Below are 21132 nucleotides of genomic sequence, written 5' to 3'. Positions count from 1 at the left end.
CAGGGACCCCCTCCCAGAAGCAAAGATTTGAGTTAAAAACGTTCGCTCTGAAAGAATATATATTCAAAGATTTGCGCCACATTTTCACGATTTTGTATGTATTTAGCGCGGCACTCGGTGCCGCGCTATGAGCTTGTAGATCTGCTATTTTCCAATAGCTAAAGTGTAACATAATGCTTGAAACACCAAAAGGGGTTAAGATTAACCTCCAACCCTATCAACCTTCATTTCAATGACCCACAGTCGACACACACTATTAGTCCACGGAGACCGACGTTTATACATTTGTTTTTGTTCATTTGTCATATCTGACCCCAATCTATACACTGTAATATCCACAGGGTTAATTTAACTCTTTTTGTCATTCTCTCTCTCTCTCTCTCTCTCTCTCTCTCTCAGAAGTGAACATGTACCTGCCAAACAGGATGTTCCGTACTCGCCACGCTTCGCTCAGCCTCAATCTGGCGGATGACCCTATACCACAAGAGAACCAGGTGAGGGTGTGTGTGTGTGTGTGTGTGTGTGTGTGTGTGTGTGTGTGTGTGTGTGTTTGAGCTTAAAGTGAAATCTAATCTACTGTATATTGAATGTCCTACAGTCCTATTGTGATTCTGGTCTCCAGTTCTTCCAGTAGTGACTGACCTCCACAGAGAGAGAGCGATATACAGTACTGTACCTGATGTCATACTTATGATCATTCTACTGTCTCCTGCATGTCCAGTAGTAGAACTGATGTCATAGGGTCATCGTGGTGTCTGTCTTCTTACAGACATGGTCCAGTAGACATGTAACGATATATATCGATATGAATCGATTCATTGTAATTAAAAAAGATATTCCATCATATTCAAGTGCTTTTGGAGAGAACTGTAGAGGGGAGCTGTGTGTGTCTGTGACTGTAGAGGGGAGCTGTGTGTGTCTGTGACTGTAGAGAGGAGCTGTGTGTGTCTGTGACTGTAGAGAGGAGCTGTGTGTGTCTGTGACTGTAGAGGGGAGCTGTGTGTGTCTGTGACTGTAGAGGGGAGCTGTGTGTGTCTGTGACTGTAGAGGGGAGCTGTGTGTGTCTGTGACTGTGCCCAGGTGATGATGGTCGTTGATGCTCATCAAGGAAGGCAATTGTGTTTCTGCACTGTCAAAAGTAACGCTACTTCTTTTGCAATGTAGTTAAATAAAAAATCTCAGGGGGAAAGATAAATTATATAAAATAACAAAAAAACAGTAATTTTTATTTATTTATTTTATTTATTTTTAATATCGTGAAAAATCGTATTGTGAACCTCATATCGTGATACGAATCGTATGGTGAGTTGAGTGAATCGTTACATGCCTAATGTCCAGTAGTAGATCTGATGTCATAGGGTCATCGTGGTGTCTGTCTTCTTACAGACATATCCAGTAGTAGATCTGATGTCATAGGGGCATCGTGGTGTCTGTCTGTCTGTCTTCTTGCAGACATGTCCCGTAGTGAATGTCTCCATGGACAGTGACATACCCAGAGATGCCAGCGGAGCCATAGACTACGAGGCTCTGGTCGAGCTGCTGAAGGACACGGAGAGTCTGCAGGACCAGGCGGACATACTCTACATTCTTTTCAAGGACAAGTCAGTCAGTCCGCCGTTTCATAAGAATGCCACTAACTGAGCTAGAAGGTCCTGGGTTCGATTCCCGCTCGGGGCGCTGTGGGTGCTGGCGGCGTGTTTCCTCCTCTGCGTCATCAGTGCCCATACCCGAGGCCGGGGTTGGCGAAAGGGCCTTTCTGTGTGGAGTTTGCATGTTCTCCCCGTGTCGCCTAGGGTAGGTACCCTCACAAAAAACATGCAGTAATCCTGGTCTCTAAACTGCCTCCCCCTGGCCAGCCGGGGGCGCCTGATGGAGAGGGAAGGAATTGGTTGGAATAACGTGTTCCTTCCACACGCTACGTCCAAACAGGGAAGCTCCCCCCTGTCAGGTGTAAAGAAGCAACTTGGACACTCAGGCATGAAGGAAGCATGAGTTCAAGTCAGTTGCTCTCCACATGTCCCCCATATACGGTATGGGGACTAGGTTGGTGGAGGGTGTGTAGAGCCCATGATCACATTAGATAATTGACACAGGGGTGAAAAAGGGGTTACAAAATCATATAAAAAAAAAGAAAGAATGCCACTGTTCTTCTTGACATAATCCAGATTTTTCTGAACCCAGACAGACCACTTGAAATGTCACTGTCAATGTCACCTCACCCAGAACGATAACAGTAAGAGTATCTGAATATATCACAAAAAAAACCTGTTGCATGGCCAGACTAGTATTACTGCAGAGATATTAGTCTGGAATCTCTTGTGTGGAACCTCCATTTCCAAGGCACGGATTAAAGAGAAATGCCTCTGGCGATAAAACCCGACCCATATTTTGCATACTGGGCCCTGATTGGTGCTCCATAAGTTTAGGGGCACAAATCACAGCCGAGCATGCAGGGCCAGGCTAATCTGCAGAGGGCTCTGAATTATTATTATGAATTATTTTAATTATTATTATTCCTATATATATATATATATATATATATATATATATATATATTGAACACTGCCGTCTTGGGTGAACGAGCGTATCCATTTGGTTACACTCACAAAATTACTGTTTCTACAGCCAATCGGCGTGTTTTTTTTTTTTTGTTTTTTTTTAACAACCTGCGCTACCAAAGTAAAGCGATTGACACGACCGGAAACAAATATATATCTTCAGGTTTGAACGCACCTTTGGATCACTTTCAGAGTGATTTTGATGAACGTCACTCAAAATCCCTCCTTATGAACAGGGGCGTGACAACACTCATGTTCAACACGGCGAAACTGACACCGTGTTGATCGTCGATCAACGATCAGTGTGTATGCTCACTTGACGGTACTCTCTGTGTGTGTGTGTGTGTGTGTGTGTGTGTGTGTGTGTGTGTGTGTGTGTGTGTGTGTGTGTGTGTGTGTGTGTGTGTGTGTGTGTGTGTGTGTGTGTGTGTGTGTGTGTGTGTGCGTGCGTGCGTAGGGGTATGGACTGGGACACGTGCATGCACGGTAAAGGCTCCACGGTGCGTTCTCTGCTGACTGACCTGTACGAGCTGGCAGGGGAGCTCAAACACTGGGGTCTGATCAGGATGATCTCTGGCATGCTGCGGAAGAAGGTGGAGGAGCTGGACTGGGTACGTAAAAACACACACTTAACCCATTTAGCCTGACGTCGATTTTTTTTTTTTTTTTTTTATGTATTTTTTTTCTGAAAAACCTCATGTTTCTATATCAGTGGTTCTCAATATTTCATGTCAAGGACCCCCAAAAATATATGAAATTGGCTGCTGACCCCCATCTGAAAAAGGACCACCTCCCAGAAGCAAAGATTTGAGTTAAAAACGTTCGCTCTGAAAGAGTATATATTCAAAGCTTTGCACCACATGTTCATGATTTTTGAAAAATAGCAGACCTACAAGCTCGTAGCGCGCCACATAGCAGATCTGCTATTTTTCAATAGCTAAATTATAACATAATGTTTTAAACACCAAAAGGGGTTCCCCCCCCAAAATGGGTTAACCATAAAGACCTGAGACCCATTCTACAAATGCCTTCTAAAATCAGTGGTTATCAAACCTTTTCGAGCGAAAAAGGACCCCCAAAATGATTGTATGTATTTGGCCAGGGACCTCCCCGTCTGAAAATGTTTTCTGCCAGGGACCCCCATACATAAAAAAAAAAATAGTAGCTGTACAAGCTTGTAGCGTCGCTTGTAGATCTGATGTTTTTGAATAGCCAAGTTTAAAATCTAAAATGACACAGAGGCCTTCTCGGTTTTAATGAGTTGACAGTATTAATATATAATAGTTTTTTTATCATGACTATTACACATACAGACTACAGTTAGTACAAATACACATAGGCAGTGTGCAACACCGGGGCTCCACCGGGCGCGTCAGCGTCGCGTCTCCGTCACCGTCAGGGAATGTTCCCTTTTTAATCAATGAAGGGTTTTTCCTTTTCTTTTTTTTTGAAATATTTATTTTATTTACAGTATAGACAGCATTTCAGTGTACATTTCAGAAGGATAAAATAATAAAGAAAAAAACGTATTTCCAATGTTCTATACTTTTACTTCTCCACTACATCTCATAGTCAAATATTGTATTTCTCATCTGTTATTTGCCATCCTTATGCAGGTTAACGATTCATGTAATATCCCCAGGCAGCGCTCTGTGTCATTAGCTGTGGTCTCTTCCTCCTCCAGGCCTGTCCGGGTGCAGTACTTAGTTTAGACAGTATTTGGTTTAGACTAGTCATTGGTTAGACCAGTCATAACTACAACCTATCTCAAACCCTCACCCTAAACCTAACCTCCCACGGGGCAGCACACCTAAACCTAACCAATAACTAGTCTAAACTAAGTATGCACCCCGGCCTGTTCCGGTCTGTGTCATTAGCTGTGGTCTCTTCCTCCTCCAGGCCTGTCCGGGTGCAGTACTTAGTTTAGACAGTATTTGGTTTAGACTAGTCATTGGTTAGACCAGTCATAACTACAACCTATCTCAAACCCTTCACCGTAAACCTAACCTCCCACGGGGCAGCACACCTAAACCTAACCAATGACTAGTCTAAACTAAGTATGCACCCCAGCCTGTTCCGCTCTGTGTCATTAGCTGTGGTCTCCTCCTCCTCCAGGCCTGTTCTGACCTGCTGGCCCACCAGAAGCACCTGACGGTGGGTCTGCCTCCGGAGCCCAGGGAGAAGACCATCACCGCCCCCATCCCTCCCGACCAGCTGGTCAAGCTCATCGACGAGGCCAGCGAAAACAACATCACTATAGCTATACTCACACAGGTGAGGTCACTCACTCACTGATGATGGAGGGACCGTTTCAGTCTATTAACTCGTTTACTGTCAGCATTGATTCAGTCTGTAGTCCCTTCGGTGCCTCCGGGTGCAGCCGGGACTTTTATTTTGAAGACCCCAAAACTAGGCATGTAACAATACACTCAACTCACGATACGATGCGTATCACGATATGAGGTTCACGATACGATTTTTCACGCTATTTTCAACACAATTATTTTCCAGGCAAATGACCAAAACAATTTTTTTTAATGATATATCTTCCCCCCCCAAGCTTTTTTCACAATTTGTATTGAACTACATTGCAAAAGTAGCATTACTTTTCATGTAAAATCACTTAATTTCTGTGCAACAACTGTAAACAAGCTTTCTTGTTTAAACCTAGCTCGAGTTAACATGTGGCATCTTAGGATAGATGTAGACCTATTTGACAGTGCAGGAACATAATTGCCTTCCTCGATCAATTAACGACCATCACCTGGTCACAGTCAGACACATACAGCTCCCCTCTGCAGGCCTCTCTACTACTGAAAGTGACTGCATGGAGTCCGTCTCATTTCTCTCCAAAAGCACGTGAATATGATGTTATATGATTACAGCTCACATTTTTTTCATATCACACACTAGCCCCCCCCCCCCCCCCCCCCCTAAATCGTTACATGCCTACCCAAAACACAAGGATACTTCGACATTAACTCTGGGGGTTGCCCGAGATCGAACTGGGAACCCTGCGTTCCCAAACTGGCTACTCTACTACCCCTGAGCCACCATCAAAACAATAGTTCCAGTGATAATTTCTTTCATAATGAATTCCCAAACTTCTCACGTTCTCATCTCTGTCATGCATTCGTCTGTCTGTCTGTCTGTCTGTCTGTCTGTCTGTCTGTCTGTCTGTCTGTCTGTCTGTCTGTCTGTCTGTCTGCTAGGAGATCATGGTGTTCCTGGCCATGAACATCCGGACTCAGCCCAGCCTGTTCAGCGAGATGTTCAGACTGAGGATCGGTCTCATCATCCAGGTGATGACCACCGAGCTGGCCCAGTCACTCCACTGCTCCGGTAAGAGGGACACGTGGTGGATCGTGGTGAAGATAGACTAGAAAGGAATGTACACTCTCTGCACTCTCTGTAGTAGACTTTAGGAGTCTTGTTTAACAATGATTTAGGATCCGCAGCAGGAGCACTCAAACTAAACTAGATACGTTTTGGCGCGCAGGCCTTCGTCAGTGTTCTAACACAGACGCAGAAACGTGTCTTGTTTGCACTGCACCCCAGTATATTCCTGAACTCTTCCAGACCTGTCCTCAAGTCGAGCGAGCCTTTCCCTTGAGGTGAGATGCAGATGACCAACCACAGACCAACATCACATGGGAATCCAAATGTTTTTTATCAAGTCTGAACAGCAAACAAACAAAAAAAACCTCATCAGATATTAATCACATTCCTGTAGGTGGATTGAAATGCAATTTGAACCTGACCTTTTAATGATGTGTCTCAGTCTGGACACTGAGGCCTGATTTATATCATCAGCAAAATAGTTGCTTGCCCAAAATAGCCGATCCACAAGCTCACTCACAACGCTGCGATGAGAGCTTGTAAATTCACTGGCAAGCGACATCCTGACACGAGTATAATGAATTGCTGACACCTATATGCAGATTGGTGGGGGCGATGTCTGAATAGAATACAGATCTGATCTGATCACTTGCAAATAACAATAATCAGTCTGGGAAGATCAGATTTGAGAATCAATTCGGATTTTGCCTGCAGTCTGAACAGAGCCTAAGTGATGGCAGAATTGTTGACGTGTCGTGTGTGTGTGTGTGTGTGTGTGTGTGTGTGTGTGTGTGTGTGTGTGTGTGTGTGTGTGTGTGTGTGTGTGTGTGTGTGTGTGTGTGTGTGTGTGTGTGTGTGTGTGTGTGTGTGTGTGTGTGTGTGTGTGTGTGTGTGTGTGTGTGTGTGTGTGTGTGTGCGTGCGTGCGTGTGTTCAACAGGAGAGGAGGCAACGGAGAGCTTGATGAGTCTCAGCCCGTCAGAGTTGAAGAATCTACTTCATCACATCCTCAGTGGGAAAGAGTTTGGCGTGCAGAAGAGCGGTCAGTCAACCAATCACGTCATGTCTCGTACAACCATAACCAATCACATTATAGTCTCGAACAACATACAACGTTACATAACCATACAAAATAATCAGTCTCATGTGATCAACCCTCGTCGATACAAGTGGAAAGATCTGACCGTATGCAATGAAATGTGATGCTGTTGTATACTGTAGTTTAATCTAGGGCTGTCAATCGATTAAAATATTTAATCGCATGATTGTCCATAGTTAACTGTGATTAATCGCAAATGTATCGCATATTTTTTATCCGTTCTAAATATACCTTAAATCAGTGGTTTTCAAGATTTTTCATATCAAGGTCCATTATTTATTCTGCATTTGAGCCACGGACCACCATTTGATGACATTTAGCCTTCCAGACCCAAACTAAAGAACTGTATTGATGTTGGCCAATGGTACCATTACGAGAGATAACAGGCCATGTTGATCAAAATAACATGTTTTCTATGTTTTCTAATTGTGTAGACTTAAATTAACTTAAGTAATGCAGCTGTTTAACAATTATTCAACTCTTCAGTGTAAAATTGCCATGCCTCTCTCAACCATTCTGTCAAACTTCACAGTGCGTTAATCGCGCGTTAAAAAAAATAGTGCCGTTAAAAGGATTGTGAGTTAACTAGTTAATAGTGCGTTAACTTTGACAGCCCTTAATCCATTCTGACCTGAAATCAGATTCTAAAAGTGTCTTCTACATCCTGACAGTTTTCTGAAAAAGCCATGTTTCTATGTCAGTCGTTCTTCGGTTTTTCAAAAATAGCAGACCTACAAGCTCGTAGCTCGCCACTTGGTGGCGCGCTATGAGCTTGTAGATCTGCTATTTTTCAATAGCTAAAGCATGACATAATGCTAACACCAAAATGGGTTAAATGTGTTTGTTGTTTTTTTTCCTCCTGCAGTTCGAGAGATGGATGCTGCTGGTGTCGGTACTTCGATCTCCTTCCATCAAATAGGCCACGCTGGAGCCACCAAGAGTGAGAGAGCTGGCATCAGCAAACTGAAAAGTGACATGAAATTGGTGAGGACGTGTGTGTGTGTGTGTGTGTGTGTGTGTGTGTGTGTGTGTGTGTGTGTGTGTGTGTGTGTGTGTGTGTGTCTTTTAACAACTCTGTCTTTCGCTCTCTTTCACATATTGTGTGCAATCGTGATATTGTTTTGAGCTAATATTGCCCAGCCTTAACTAGAGCTACTGAATGCTGTTCTACTGCCAACAATGTGACACAAAAAGAGACAGACTGTAACCTAAGCTCACCCTATTGCTGTCAAACGGACTTCTCTTTCGCAGCTGAAGCAAAGATTTTCTCTGCCGGATATCAGTAAGGTGACAATGATATCAGTAAGCAATGAGGAGGAGGAACTAGAGTATTAAATATTAAATATAATATAATAATAATAAATATAATAATATAATAGTGCATGCGTGACAAAGCTCCCTATACCAATTTCCCCCCATTTTTAGGCTGTTAATTAGCATTTTTGGAAAGTCCCCACTCCCCAGAAATCTGCACGTATAGTTGGGGCAAACGCATGCCTAGGTATGGACTAGTTCAATAATGAAAAACCGAACGGGCTATAGTGTCTTAGGTGTTAATTCACCCTGGATGTAATTTGAATCCGTGTTTTAATTCTGATGAAATCATCTACATGGGTGATGGGCTTGCCGAGCACAGTATGTGTAATAATGATATACAGTACTAGTGCCGACACAGTACTATGATTCTCTTCACATGGAATGTAAGAGGACAGTTGTGTGAACCGTAAAGTTGTAAATGAAATGTGCTTTTCCATTGCAGATGGAACATAGGTTGTCTTTGGCAGACCCCTCTAAGGTATATCGAAGGGAACAGAACTAGATATTGGAAGCAGATTCTGGGACACTAGAGTAGCTATAATAAATAATATCACAAAAATATTAAAGACATTTTAAAGAGAAGATTTGTGTAAAAAAAAAAAAGAAGAAGAAGAAATGTAAAAAAACCCAGCTTATCTACAACTAAAAATAGCAGTTTATCTACAACTAAGGGCCGATTCATACTCCTATTTTACCACTGTTTCGGCGCTGTAGTGCCGAAAAGATTTCGGCTCGTCAGAAATTTTCAGTAGCACAGAAGAGCTGACTTTAGGACGGTACCCCCCCCCCCCCCGAACCTCAAATGACGTCACATTGTAGGCTTTTATTCGGCTCTAAAATAGCCTAATAGGAGTATGAATCGGCCCTAAGCCATGACCTCCTGAAAGGCATCAACTGTATTAATAGTTTGATACAAATTATTTATTTTGCAGAAATGTTCATATTGTTTTATCAGCTTTTTGAATAGCCGACGGAAAGATCTAAAATGACACGGACGCTTTCCCCCGGTTTTAATGGGTTATAAACGGCTCTGTCTTTTGTTTTGTATCGAAAATGACTTATTACAGGTCTTAATTAATGAAGTGTCAGCATTGCGAGCAGCTCAGACTGCTATTGATGGGATTAAACTTGTTTTAAAACTATTTTTTCTGCTCAAGATGGAACAGAGGCTGGCTTTAACGGATGCATATAAGGTGATGTTGATCCTCTTACAGGTGGTGGTAAACATTAATTCTATTGGATAAATGCTTCTGATGACCTTCACCTTGACCGTGAGAGTGGGGGTGGGGGTTGGGGTTGGGGGGGTGATTGGTGATGAGCAATCGGAACAGAAAGGAGGCTGATTGTGGTTGGAATCCAATGCAATCTGATACCTACTAGTGACAAAAGAATGAAAGGCGATATATTTTAAATAAACTGCAGTAACGAAGCGGGTAAACATCATCTAACGTGTGTCTAAGTGTGGTGTTTTCATTGCAGATGGAACACAGGTTGTCTTTGGCGGAGCCCGTAAAGGTGATCATGATGAATAAATTGATGGAGATAAGGTTCACAAAAAAGAAAATATATATATACAGTAACATCACTCAATCAATCAATCAATCAAATCTTGTCATTTCTTGGCATTTGTCACTCCAGAAGAAGCTCTTATAGCTCTCTAGCTTTGATCATGTTACCGTAGTTTTGTTTGGTTCTCCGATCTACGAATTTAGCGTGTGTTTGAAGTGAATTTGTTTTATGAATGGTGAATGAAAGGCTGTTTGCATTTTATGTTTCAGCTGGACAGTCCGTGGACAGTCCATCGTAAGGTGAAGGCGATATCACTTTTGTTAACACTCGGTGTTAATTCACCAAAACATGTCAAATTATCACAAGGCAACTGTATTTACCAGATGGTTGTTATCGGTGTTGGTATTACTACTCATCTGGCATTTGAACTGAACAGTGTCATTGAATCAATCCCATTTATGTTAAAAAAATGTATGTGATTTCTGTAATGACACACTTGGGCCTGAAATGTCTCACGTTCCACTCCTAATGTTGCAACCCATTTAGACCTGGAACACATATATGTTGTTATATCATACCTTTCTTTTTTTTATCCCACAATTTTGCAACCCATTTATTCTAATGTAATCCTGGGCGTTACACTTCCTCTGCCAACCTGGGGGGGGGGGGGGGGGGGGGGCAGCGGACTGACCTCATGCTTCCTTCAATGCATGAGGAGTCCAAGCTGCTTCTTTTCACCTGGGCCGGATGTAGCGCGTGGAAGGAACACGTTATTCCGACCAGTTCCTTTCCCCTCCATCAGGCTGGCCAGGGGGGAGGTAGTTTTGAGACCAGGATTACTGCATGTATTTGGTGAGGGTAGGGGTAGGGGACACGGGGAGAACATGCAAACTCCAACACAGAAAGGGCCTTTCGCCAACCCTGCCTCGGGTATTGGCACTGATGACGCGGAGGAGAACACGCCCACAGTGTCCCCAGTGGGAATCGAGCCCAGGACCTGTGAGGCGACAGCACTACTGACTGTCCTGTCAGTAGTGCTGACTACTGACTGTCCTGTCAGTAGTGCTGACTACTGACTGTCCTGTCAGTAGTGCTGACTACTGACTGCCCTCCGGTCTAAATGGGTTAACCAACTTGACGGCATGTGAAAAGTCACGATTCTGTTTAATTTCTCACTCCACTGGGTGTTTGGGTGCTATATTAAGTGATTATCTGTATGATTATGTTAATGCTATATCATTTACAACTGTGGTGAATGTGGTGCAGATCCTGTGGTCAGGTAGGATGTCTGCTGGTCGACAGGTGTTATTGCATGCATGAAGCTCAATATTACCCTCCGCTTAAACAGAATGATTTCTGTATTAACTCAGCAGTAGAACTATCTCAGGTAGGCCATTATTAAGGCTATTATAGTTAGAAATTGCATTTAATCTACCTTCACTTTTACTTCACTCTGATTTCTTTATTAATTAATTACTTTGTATTTGTCCCCCCTCCCTCTCTCTCTCTTTCTGTCTCTCTCCCTCCCCCTCAGAGCGTAACCTCCCACACGCTGGACATTGACAACATTGAAGCTGGGGTAAGAAGAAACCTTTCACCAACACCACTTGTAGCATTTCTTTGCGGCATGTTTTTAATTTGATGCAAATATTTGGAAAATAATTGTACTATCTCTGGACATCTCTTTTGGTGTTGGCATCATGTTATTTTATTGAAATTTATTGAAAAGATTTCCAGCACAGGATGAAATCCTCTACGCCAGACTCACAACAGACATAAATACATATTAGAATTCACAAGTACATACATACATACATAAATGCATTCGTATTCTTTTTTTTCTTTTCTTTTTTTTACACTTTAAAACAAAGCAAGTTCATGTGGACCCGCCCTCTTTGGTTTTTTTCTTATATCTTATACATAATACACTTTAAAGTCCCGTATTTACCAGTCTATGACCTTACAAGCCAGCCCTATAGTTATACAAAAAACCTTTTGTTGACCAAAACTTGTCAAGTCTATTCTTAAAAGTATTGACTGAAGGAGCCTGGACCACTTCCTCCGGAAGTTTATTCCATGCTCTGACAGTGTAAGTGTAAAGAAATTCTTTCTCTTTTCTGAATGACAATTTAGTGGTAAGAGTTTAAGAGAATTCCCTCTCAACTCATACCTGCTGTCCCAAGAATGGACAACAGGCTCGGCTGTAAAGTCATATATCTGGTGAACAAGTTTTTAGACCTCGATCATATCTCCTCTGTGCCTCCTGTACACTAACGTTGGTAACTGTAAGTGTCTTAACCTTTCTTCATATGACCTTTCTTTCAACCCTGGTATTAGTTTAGTAGCCCTTCTTTTCTCTATGTATTTGATTTTGTAGGGGCACCAGACTGAGCTTGCAAATTGAAGTTGTGATCTCACCAAGGATTTGAATAACGGAATAAATAGTTATTTTCGTAAATTTTAAAAGGTTCTTCTTATTATCGCCAACATGGAGTTTGCCTTTTTTACTTTTTCAGAGATGTGCTTTTCAAATTCTAGTGAATTATCAACCACCACCCCTATATCTTTTTCTTCCTCTACTTGATGAATCACTAGATCTCCAACTGTATATTTAGCCAAGTTGTCAGTTTTTTTCCCAATGTGCAGCTGTTTACATTTATCTGGATTTAATTTCGGAAAATTTCGGAAAACTGTCAGGATATAGAAGACATTTTTTAAATCTGATCTCAGATCAGAACGGGTTCAAAGGAAACCACGGCAAAGTTCTAATTCTCTTCACCCCCATCCTCCAGAAGTACCGGCTGCCCTCCATAGAGTCTCTGGACAGCCCGATGAGTGAGCCGGTCGTCAGGGACATCCGGCACGGCCAGTGGCTGCGGCGGCGGCGGCTGGACGGAGCGCTGAACCGAGTCCCCGTGGGCTTCTACAAGAAAGTCTGGAAGATCTTACAGAAGGTGACGTTCCTCACATGACAACATGTTGTCTGTTTTATTGACCCGTTTAGGCATGAACTCGATTCTACAAATGTCTTCTAAATCATCTTCTAGAACATAGTCGTTCTCAACCTTTTTCATGTCGAGGATCCCCAGAATTATCTGTATTTGCCCACCGACCCCCCCATCTGAAAATATGTAGTTCCAGGGACCTCCCCCAGAAGCAAAGATTTTAGTTAAAAACGTTCACTCTGAAAGAATATATATTCAAGGATTTGTGCCACATTTTCACGATAAAAAAAAAGAAAAAGCAAGCTCATAGCGCGGCACCGAGTGCCGCGCTATGAGCTTGTAGATCTGCTATTTTTCAATAGCTAAAGTATAACATAATGCTTAAGTTAAAACACCAAAGGGGGTTCCTGCCCAGAATGGGTTAAAGCCCTGCAACGGGAGCGGGATCCCGAGGCTTTCGCGGGACCCAACGCAAATGTCACGGGCGGTATTTAAATACCTGCGTAGCGGGAACAGGCGGTCAAGATACAACAACCAGCGGGCCCCGCAAAAATCCTGCGTCCTCTCGCCAATGATCCAGATACAGAACTTACGCAACAAACAACCCCTCTCTCTCGTACATGCCTGCTCAATCTCAGCAACCGTTTGGGTAAATGTAATGTTTTTCGATCTCAATGGAAATATTGCTGGTTCAGTGGGACTAAACGATGGAAGTGCGGGATGGGTGCGGGACTAAATTGGACTAGAAGGTATATTCAGTGATTTCACTTAATTCAAATATCACTTATTTGTTTTGTTTTGTTGTGATAATCCTCTCTACTATAGAGTGTGCTGTCCTGAGTTCCTCCCTGTCCCCAGTTAAACCCTGGGGGGGGGTCAAAAAACCTTAGGTTTTGTTTTTGGCTCTCTATCCTGATTGGACGAAAGGCTTTGGGTCCCAGCCAAAAACGAAACCTAAGGTATTTTGAGTGAAATCACTGAATATACCTTTAATCAAAAATGAAATCATTGCTAGAGCGGGCGGGAGTGTGGTCAGAAGTCCAATGGGAGCGGGCGGGAGGGGGATTAATGAATCACTCCCGTGTTGTACGCAGCTGATGGCAGACGGTCTACGAAGAGCCATCGGGGAGGGGGATGGGGTCTTGCTCAGGGACCCTTTGACGTGTAAACATTGGTGGGCCTTGGAGGCGAAACGGTGACATTCTGATTACCTGTATAGGCAGCTTATCTACAAGCAAGCCGTGCCCTCCTGAAAGGCATCGACTGTATTAATAGTTTGATACAAACTGTTTATTTTTGCAGAAATGTTCATATTGTTTATCGGTTAAAACCCATTTTGGGGCGAGAACCCCTTTTGGTGTTTCAAACATGTTATAATTTAGCTATTGAAAAATAGCAGATCTACAAGCTTGTAGGTCTGCTATTTTCGTAAAAATGTGGCGCAAATCTTTGAATATATATTCTTTCAGAGCAAACATTTTTAACTAAAATCTTTGCTTCTGGGGGGGGGGGGGGGGTCCCTGGAACAACGTATTTTCAGATGGGGGTCGGCGGCCAAATACAGATAATTCTGGGGGTCCTTGACGTGTAAATGTTTGAAAACCACTGACAACTTTCAGACAATATCACAATTTGAACTCAATCTGTTCAAATGTGATTATCATTCATACAATTCAAAGTAAAACGTTTATTGACCCTGCTAATATTGTGTCTCCTAGTGTCACGGACTTTCCATAGAGGGATTTGTTCTTCCTTCTTCGACCACTAGAGAGGTAAGGAGGTCATAAAGTACTGAACATCATCACTGTGCTTCTCTGCCTCGCCATCTTTTCACCTCACCTCTCTATCTTATATATACATTTCTTTGCTTTATTTCATTTATCTCTCTTGAATTTGAGCATGCACATGCACACGCGCACTCACACACACACACACAAACACACACACACACACACACACACACACACACACACACACACACACACACACACACACACACACACACACACACACACACACACACACACTTTAATCGTTTATTTTTGTCCACATAAGAGATACAATCCAAGGACCCAAATATTTGCACGGTGGCAGTCAGCAAATCTTGGACAAATACCCACACATCCTGTTACAAGTAGTAACAGCGTCTTTGCCATAATTTGTAGAATAGTAGAAGAGAGATTGCACAACATTCTGCATGCCATTTAGCTGCTTTTTTTGGCATACCAAGTTGTTGGAAGCCTCTTACAACCAACCGATGTCCTAGGCTGCCAAAATATGCACTAGTAGATTGCCTCCCTGTCAGTGGTTCCCTGTCAGTGCCTCCCTGTCAGTGGTTCCCTCAAGGACGGAGGTCCACAGCTAAATGATAGTTTGGAACAAAATAGACCCTTATGGGTCTGTAACTCTGAAAGTGTACAAAATGGAACCAAATGGACCCGTTCATTTGTACACTCTTAGAGTTAAATTGACATTAATTTTACAATGTAAAATTGTGGTCCCAGACATAGAAATGCCATTAAATGTAGCCTGGGGTTGGTCCTTGGTATTAAAATGGTTGAGAATCACTGCCATAAAAAAATCTTCTCTTATGGGGGGGTCCCTCCCTGGCATATATTTTCAAATGTGGGTCCGCGGGCTAATAAATGTCAATTTGGGGGTCCTTAACCCATTTTGGGGCGGGAACCCCTTTTGGTGTTAGCATTATGTTATGCTTTAGCTATTGAAAAATAGCAGATCAAGCTCGTAGCGCGCCACTGAGCTTGTAGGTCTGCTATTTTTTTTTAATCGTAAAAATGTGGCGCAAATCTTTGAATATATATTCTTTCAAAGTGATTTTTTTTAACTCCGTTCTAAATGGGTTCAATAAAAAACCACTGTTGTACATACTGTAACATACATGTACAGCAGGGTTCCCCAATACATTTTCCTCAAGGGCCATATTTTGACTAGGGTACCAGGCTGGGGGGCGCGTCGGCACGTGCAAGGTAGAGGTCTTGCCCTGAAATTAATTTTCAGGCCCTGAAATTAATTTTCAGGGCAAGACCCCATTTGAAAAGGACCCCCAATTTGACATGCAGAGGCTACTGACCCCCATTTAAAGCCATTTATATCTGGGACCCCCCCCCCCCCCTCTTCCGCGGGCCACAAGGGGGCTAATTGGGGAACCCTACAGTGTCATCATCCTCTCCTCCCTCCTCCACCACCCACCAGATGACTCCGGAGGAGATCAAGTTCTCGGTGCACGTGGAGACGGTGCTGAACCGCGTGCCCCAGCCCGAGTACCGTCAGCTGCTGGTGGAGGCCATCCTGGTGCTCACCATGCTGGCCGACGTGGACATCCCCAGCATCGGCAGCGTCATCCACGTGGAGAAGATCGTGCACATCGCCAACGACATGTTCCACAAGGACCAGGTACACGAACCGGTGTTGTTTTCGTCGACTGAAACTAAGACGAAAAATGTTCGTCGACTACCTTTTTTCACTGACTAAAACTAAATAAATACGAATCTATGATGACTAAAACTAAGACTAAATATATTGACAATTTCATCAACAAATAAAAACTAGACTAAAATGAAGGGACTAGTGGACAAGAGATCCAGTTTTATGCTGGGTTGCATGCTGAAAATAGCAGATCTACAATCTCGCAACGCGTCACAGCGTCGCACCAAAGTGTAAAATATGTCATTACAACGACATCAAGGCCTGTCAAAACACATTTTAGTCGACTAAATCTACAGTTGATTTAGTCGACTAAAATCGTATGACATTAACAGATACCTTGTTGGAGAGGTTGTGGGGATGCGAATGTGGATCACTCACATGTGTTTTGGAAATGTCCCAAAATGGAGGAGTTTTGGAAAATGATACATGAGCAGATACAAAAGATATTGGGATATGAGGTGCCTATGAAGTGTGATGTTTTGTATTTAGGAAACTTGATGGGGGGTAAGATTCGGGGAGAGGATAGATATTTGGTAAACATTTTACTGGCGGCAGCAAAGAAAGCTGTCACAAGAAAATGGGGACAGATGGAACCTCCAACACAGGGACAATGGGAGGACTTGATTCAGGAGATACATTTTATGGAGAAACTGACACACCGTCTGAGGCTACAAGAAGAAGAGGACAAATGGTATAAATGGACAATATTTAAGGGTATAGGGGAATGAGAGACAATTGTAAATGCCTAGAAAAATGTATGTAACAAATTAGAAACGCAATGTCGATGCTTGTTTTATTTTTTATTTTCTGTTTTAAATTTTTTGTACGTTTGTGGTGTTATTATGTACTAGTCCTTACCCGTTGTGAGATATTTGCCCCCCCCCCCCCTTGTGGCCGTGAAGGGTACTGCGCCCGGGTGCGTTTGTAATTGACTAGCCTGAGCTAACGTGTTAGGTTTCTGGTCTAGAGGGGCGGGTCGCGGCTCAGATTTGCGCACGCCCTGATTGGATCTCATCGATCTGTCCGTCACCCCCGGCCCCTCCTCTCCCCCCTGGTGCAGCGCTACGTCACATCATTTGGAGCGACGCCCACCCGGAAGGGTTGACTCACACTTTTAGACCAGAGCGGCCAATGCGTTCCTCCAGGCTTTCAATTTTTGCACCAACAAAAATGAAAGCCTGGTACCGAGGCTAGTAATTGACTAATACATTAATTAATAATCATTAATCTGTCAAATCGAAAAAAAGGCTTCGTAACGCCCTCCACATGCATATGGTCAATGCCTGTGTGAAAAGTGGGAGTGATTGGTGCAGGCAGTAAGGAGTTACGGCACTGTTTCTGACAGACACACACACACGGACACACACGGACACACACTCAGACATTGTTAGAATTATAGTATGATGATTGTAAGTTCGTTTTTTCTGTCTTGTCTTAAAAACCAATACAATTTTAAGTTATAAAAATAAAATGACATTTAGTCGACTAAAACTAGACTAAACACTAGAACATTCCAGGTGACTAAAATGTGACTAAAACTAAGTGAAAACTATTCAAGAGACAACGACTAAAACTAAAATAGAAATTTGCTGCCAAAAACAACACTGGTCCGAACTATATGGCAGTGGCTCTCAACCAACCAGGGGGGGGGGGGGGTCCGGGGCTCCATGCAGCTAATGCGGATGGAGAGTTGTTAACCAAAATGGACCCTTATAGATCTTTAAGTTTTTCTCTCAGTTGAGAGCGTAAAATGAACCCCTTTTTTTCTTTTTTACGCTCTCAAGAGTTACATTTTGGTTAAACATCTGCAGTCTTGTCTTGTCTTGTCTAGACAATTACAGTGTATAAAATAATTGTAATTCTTTACATTTTTGTCCCGTGATTTTGTAACCCATTTTTCACCCGGTGCCAATTAAATTGCCTAAGCTGTAATCCTCGGCTCCCTCCCACTGCTAACAAGGAACAAGAATTTGTTATTTTGATCAATGTTTGCCCGTCCAGCATGGAATTGTGGATAAAACGACCAACGATAACTCATAGGTTAATCAAATAACAATCTGGGAACCCATCTGCAAAACAAAGGGAAAACTGTCTCAAGAGACTAATCAAATAATACAAATAGACTAATTGATAATGAAAATGTATTAATTATTAATTAATTATAATCAGCCCTAATGTACAATACATGAAGATAAAAATACTTAAATACTCTCCCTCCCTCCCTCCCTCCGCAGGTGGACTTGGGTGCAGAAGAGCACATTCTGGAGAGGGACCCTTCCACGGGAGTGTGTCGGCTGTTGTACGACAGCGCCCCCAGTGGCCGCTTTGGCAGCATGACCTACCTCACCAAGGCCGTAGCCGTGTACGTCCAGGACTTCCTGCCTAGTGGTGCATGTATAATGCAGTGAGAGAAGAGACAGACATGCACAGAGGGACTGAAAAACGCACAGAAATAAATACGCACACACACACACACACACACACACACACAAAGACGGACACAGAAATGGGGACATGCTGCAGCTAGCACAACCACAAAGGAACGCAAATTCATACACCTGCATGGGTACACACAGAAGGAGGCAAAAACATTTACAGTATGTGTGCACTCAAAGGTCTAAAGTGTTATTTATGCTCCGTTTCACAATGGCGTCACACCCCGAGAAATAAACAACAGGACTTGTTGTTTTCCTGTATACTATTTGATTTGTTTGTTTAATATATTTCACACATCTTTTACGCTAAAAGGGTTTGGGTTGTGAACTGAACGTAGTTTCTTCCTTAAACGGTAGTCTTACTGTAGTCCCTCCCACTCTAAACGTAGAGACGTGAGCATTAACGTACAACATGTAGACCAATAATTTTGTCTTTGCAGCTCAGGCAGAAACCTCGGCCATCCGGATCACAGACTGACGGAGACAGACGAACTAATAACACCGTAGTGCTGTTACGCTCAATGAACAGGTTACCATTAAACACTGTACCTTAATTAATTACAATGGGTATGCTATTGTTTGCTGTACCAGACTGCTAGTAGTTTACCTTCTATAGACCGATTCCGTAGCGGGTCTCATGGTCGCAGCCTACGTATTTCCTGTAGGCGGACTCGACGTAGCTGCGGGGATAAAACCCTCACCAGGCGCACCTCTTCCACTACAGTGAACGGCAGAGTGACTGATGTTAGTTTGCCTCAAACTTTACTCCTTTACCTGCTTTTTTACTAACACTAACATTACAATCTGGTCTCAGCCACCGCGGTGGATATTAGACATTCCATTTTATTTTATTTTTTATGTTGCCACTACTGTTGGAGCAGCCATAAACTACACAGGTTCATCTCGATGTTCTGGGCATCTTTGTAATGTTAGTGTTAGTAAAAAAGCAGGTAAAGGAGTAAAGTTTGAGGCAAACTAACATCAGTCACTCTGCCGTTCACTGTAGTGGAAGAGGTGCGCCTGGTGAGGGTTTTATCCCCGCAGCTACGTCGAGTCCGCCTATAGGAAATACGTAGGCTGCGACCATGAGACCAGCTACGGAATCGGTCTATAGTCCTACCGGACATTACCTCCTAGTCCAGCGATTCCTAACCTACCTATGGCTCGCGAGGGTATCGCAAAATGGTCTAACTCATTGTCAAAACTCTACGATGTGTATGATAATATAATAGCATTCGATGAGTCATCACTATGACACTGATAAATATGATGTTATATCACATGTACAGTATGCTAGTATGTTGGCGACATACTGCACTGTTTATCCAAATCTGACTCGATTCGATTGAACATTATAATAAAATGGACCACAGATGCTTTTTCAAGCGTGAGCCTGATCTAGAAAAGGTTGGGAACCGCTGTCCTAGAGGACAGTTTACCTTCTACGTAGCCCTGTGCTGTTACCTCCTAGACTGTACTTATGTCTAAAATAGTTACAAAAATAATAGAAAGATCATTGTTATGCTGAAGTGGGAGACTAGTCTTTCCATGCATATAACTGTATGCCTAGTACTGTACCTCTTTGATTCTGTTCGAGAGACAATGTCGACCTTGAATGCCTTAACATTGATGCACTTTGAAATGCAATATCACTGGGTTTTTTTGTGTGTGTGTGAATATAATATAAAACGTCCATTTTGCTTTTGTTTTATGCAAAAATATGTTTGTACGTTCACGATGGGTAATTAAACCACTTGCATATAAGTAACTTTCGTTAGAAAATTAAAACCGTGTTGTCATCTTCCTGATTGAATCCATGTGTGTCATTGTTTTGACAAATATCTCAATTGTTTTGCCCTATACTTAACAGTCAAAGGTGCTGTAAGTGTAAGTAATATCTTTTTGATAAAATAAGTTACATATCTATAGTCTGAGACAGTAACAATTGCTATAGTGTTTGTTCACTTTACGCTTTAGTAAACAGAAAATATTTTTTTCAGGTTGGGACAACAATTTGATACCATCAGGAGAGAACCCCAGACAGGATCTTCAATTATACCTAGGCTGCTAAAATTATCTGTAATTTTAATGTGGTCATGGGTGGCACACTCTTGTTTTCTACAAATGGTGAAATAAGGTTGTTTACCATTATTACAAATGGATGAATGAAGAAGAAACGGATTGTATTTGAGGGGGATTAAATGGGAGTGCATTTGTATTTTCCTGCATGAGATCTTTGCCTAAAAAGTCGCATGGAAACTTAAAAGAACGACAAGACCCATAATGCCTCGCGCCTATAAATGTCCGACCGTTAACGCGGTAACTCGCAACTTTGAGTTACAAGCCTAAAATTATGAATATTTAAGAAAGCCATATCTATCATAAATATTAAAATAGGTATTTGTATGCAGATAAGAAAATAAAGATAACACCAATTTAAGTATACATTTGGATTTAAAAGCATTTTCCACCAGGGGGAGGGTGG

At 42.5% G+C, this 21132-nt stretch overlaps 1 protein-coding gene across 4 annotated transcripts in view; it reads left to right on the top strand.

Annotated features, from left to right (window-relative positions):
* Positions 1-20410, top strand: part of phka1a (phosphorylase kinase, alpha 1a (muscle)) — a 51048-nt gene extending 30638 nt beyond the window's left edge. The window contains exons 20-34 of one of the 4 annotated variants that reach the window (XM_083788726.1): positions 400-494; positions 1453-1601; positions 3016-3169; positions 4674-4832; positions 5771-5900; positions 6836-6937; positions 7860-7978; positions 9469-9504; positions 9791-9826; positions 10090-10119; positions 11355-11399; positions 12613-12774; positions 14484-14537; positions 15979-16179; positions 18447-20410. In XM_083788726.1, the coding sequence (XP_083644852.1) occupies positions 400-494; positions 1453-1601; positions 3016-3169; positions 4674-4832; positions 5771-5900; positions 6836-6937; positions 7860-7978; positions 9469-9504; positions 9791-9826; positions 10090-10119; positions 11355-11399; positions 12613-12774; positions 14484-14537; positions 15979-16179; positions 18447-18620 (1646 nt within the window). In that variant the 3' untranslated portion in view covers positions 18621-20410. Of the gene's footprint in view, positions 1-399; positions 495-1452; positions 1602-3015; positions 3170-4673; positions 4833-5770; positions 5901-6835; positions 6938-7859; positions 7979-8753; positions 8790-9468; positions 9505-9790; positions 9827-10089; positions 10120-11354; positions 11400-12612; positions 12775-14483; positions 14538-15978; positions 16180-18446 lie in introns of all 4 variants that reach the window. The other 3 variants (XM_083788727.1, XM_083788728.1, XM_083788729.1) reach the window with 3 other exon arrangements.
* The last annotated feature ends 722 nt before the right edge of the window (positions 20411-21132 follow it).

The sequence above is a fragment of the Protomyctophum parallelum genome, assembly GCF_964188405.1.
Source record: "Protomyctophum parallelum genome assembly, chromosome: 18".
In the NCBI taxonomy this organism is placed as follows: Eukaryota; Metazoa; Chordata; class Actinopteri; order Myctophiformes; family Myctophidae; genus Protomyctophum; species Protomyctophum parallelum.
Note: the sequence above shows the minus strand (reverse complement) of the source record. Positions and strands in the feature narration are given on the sequence as shown.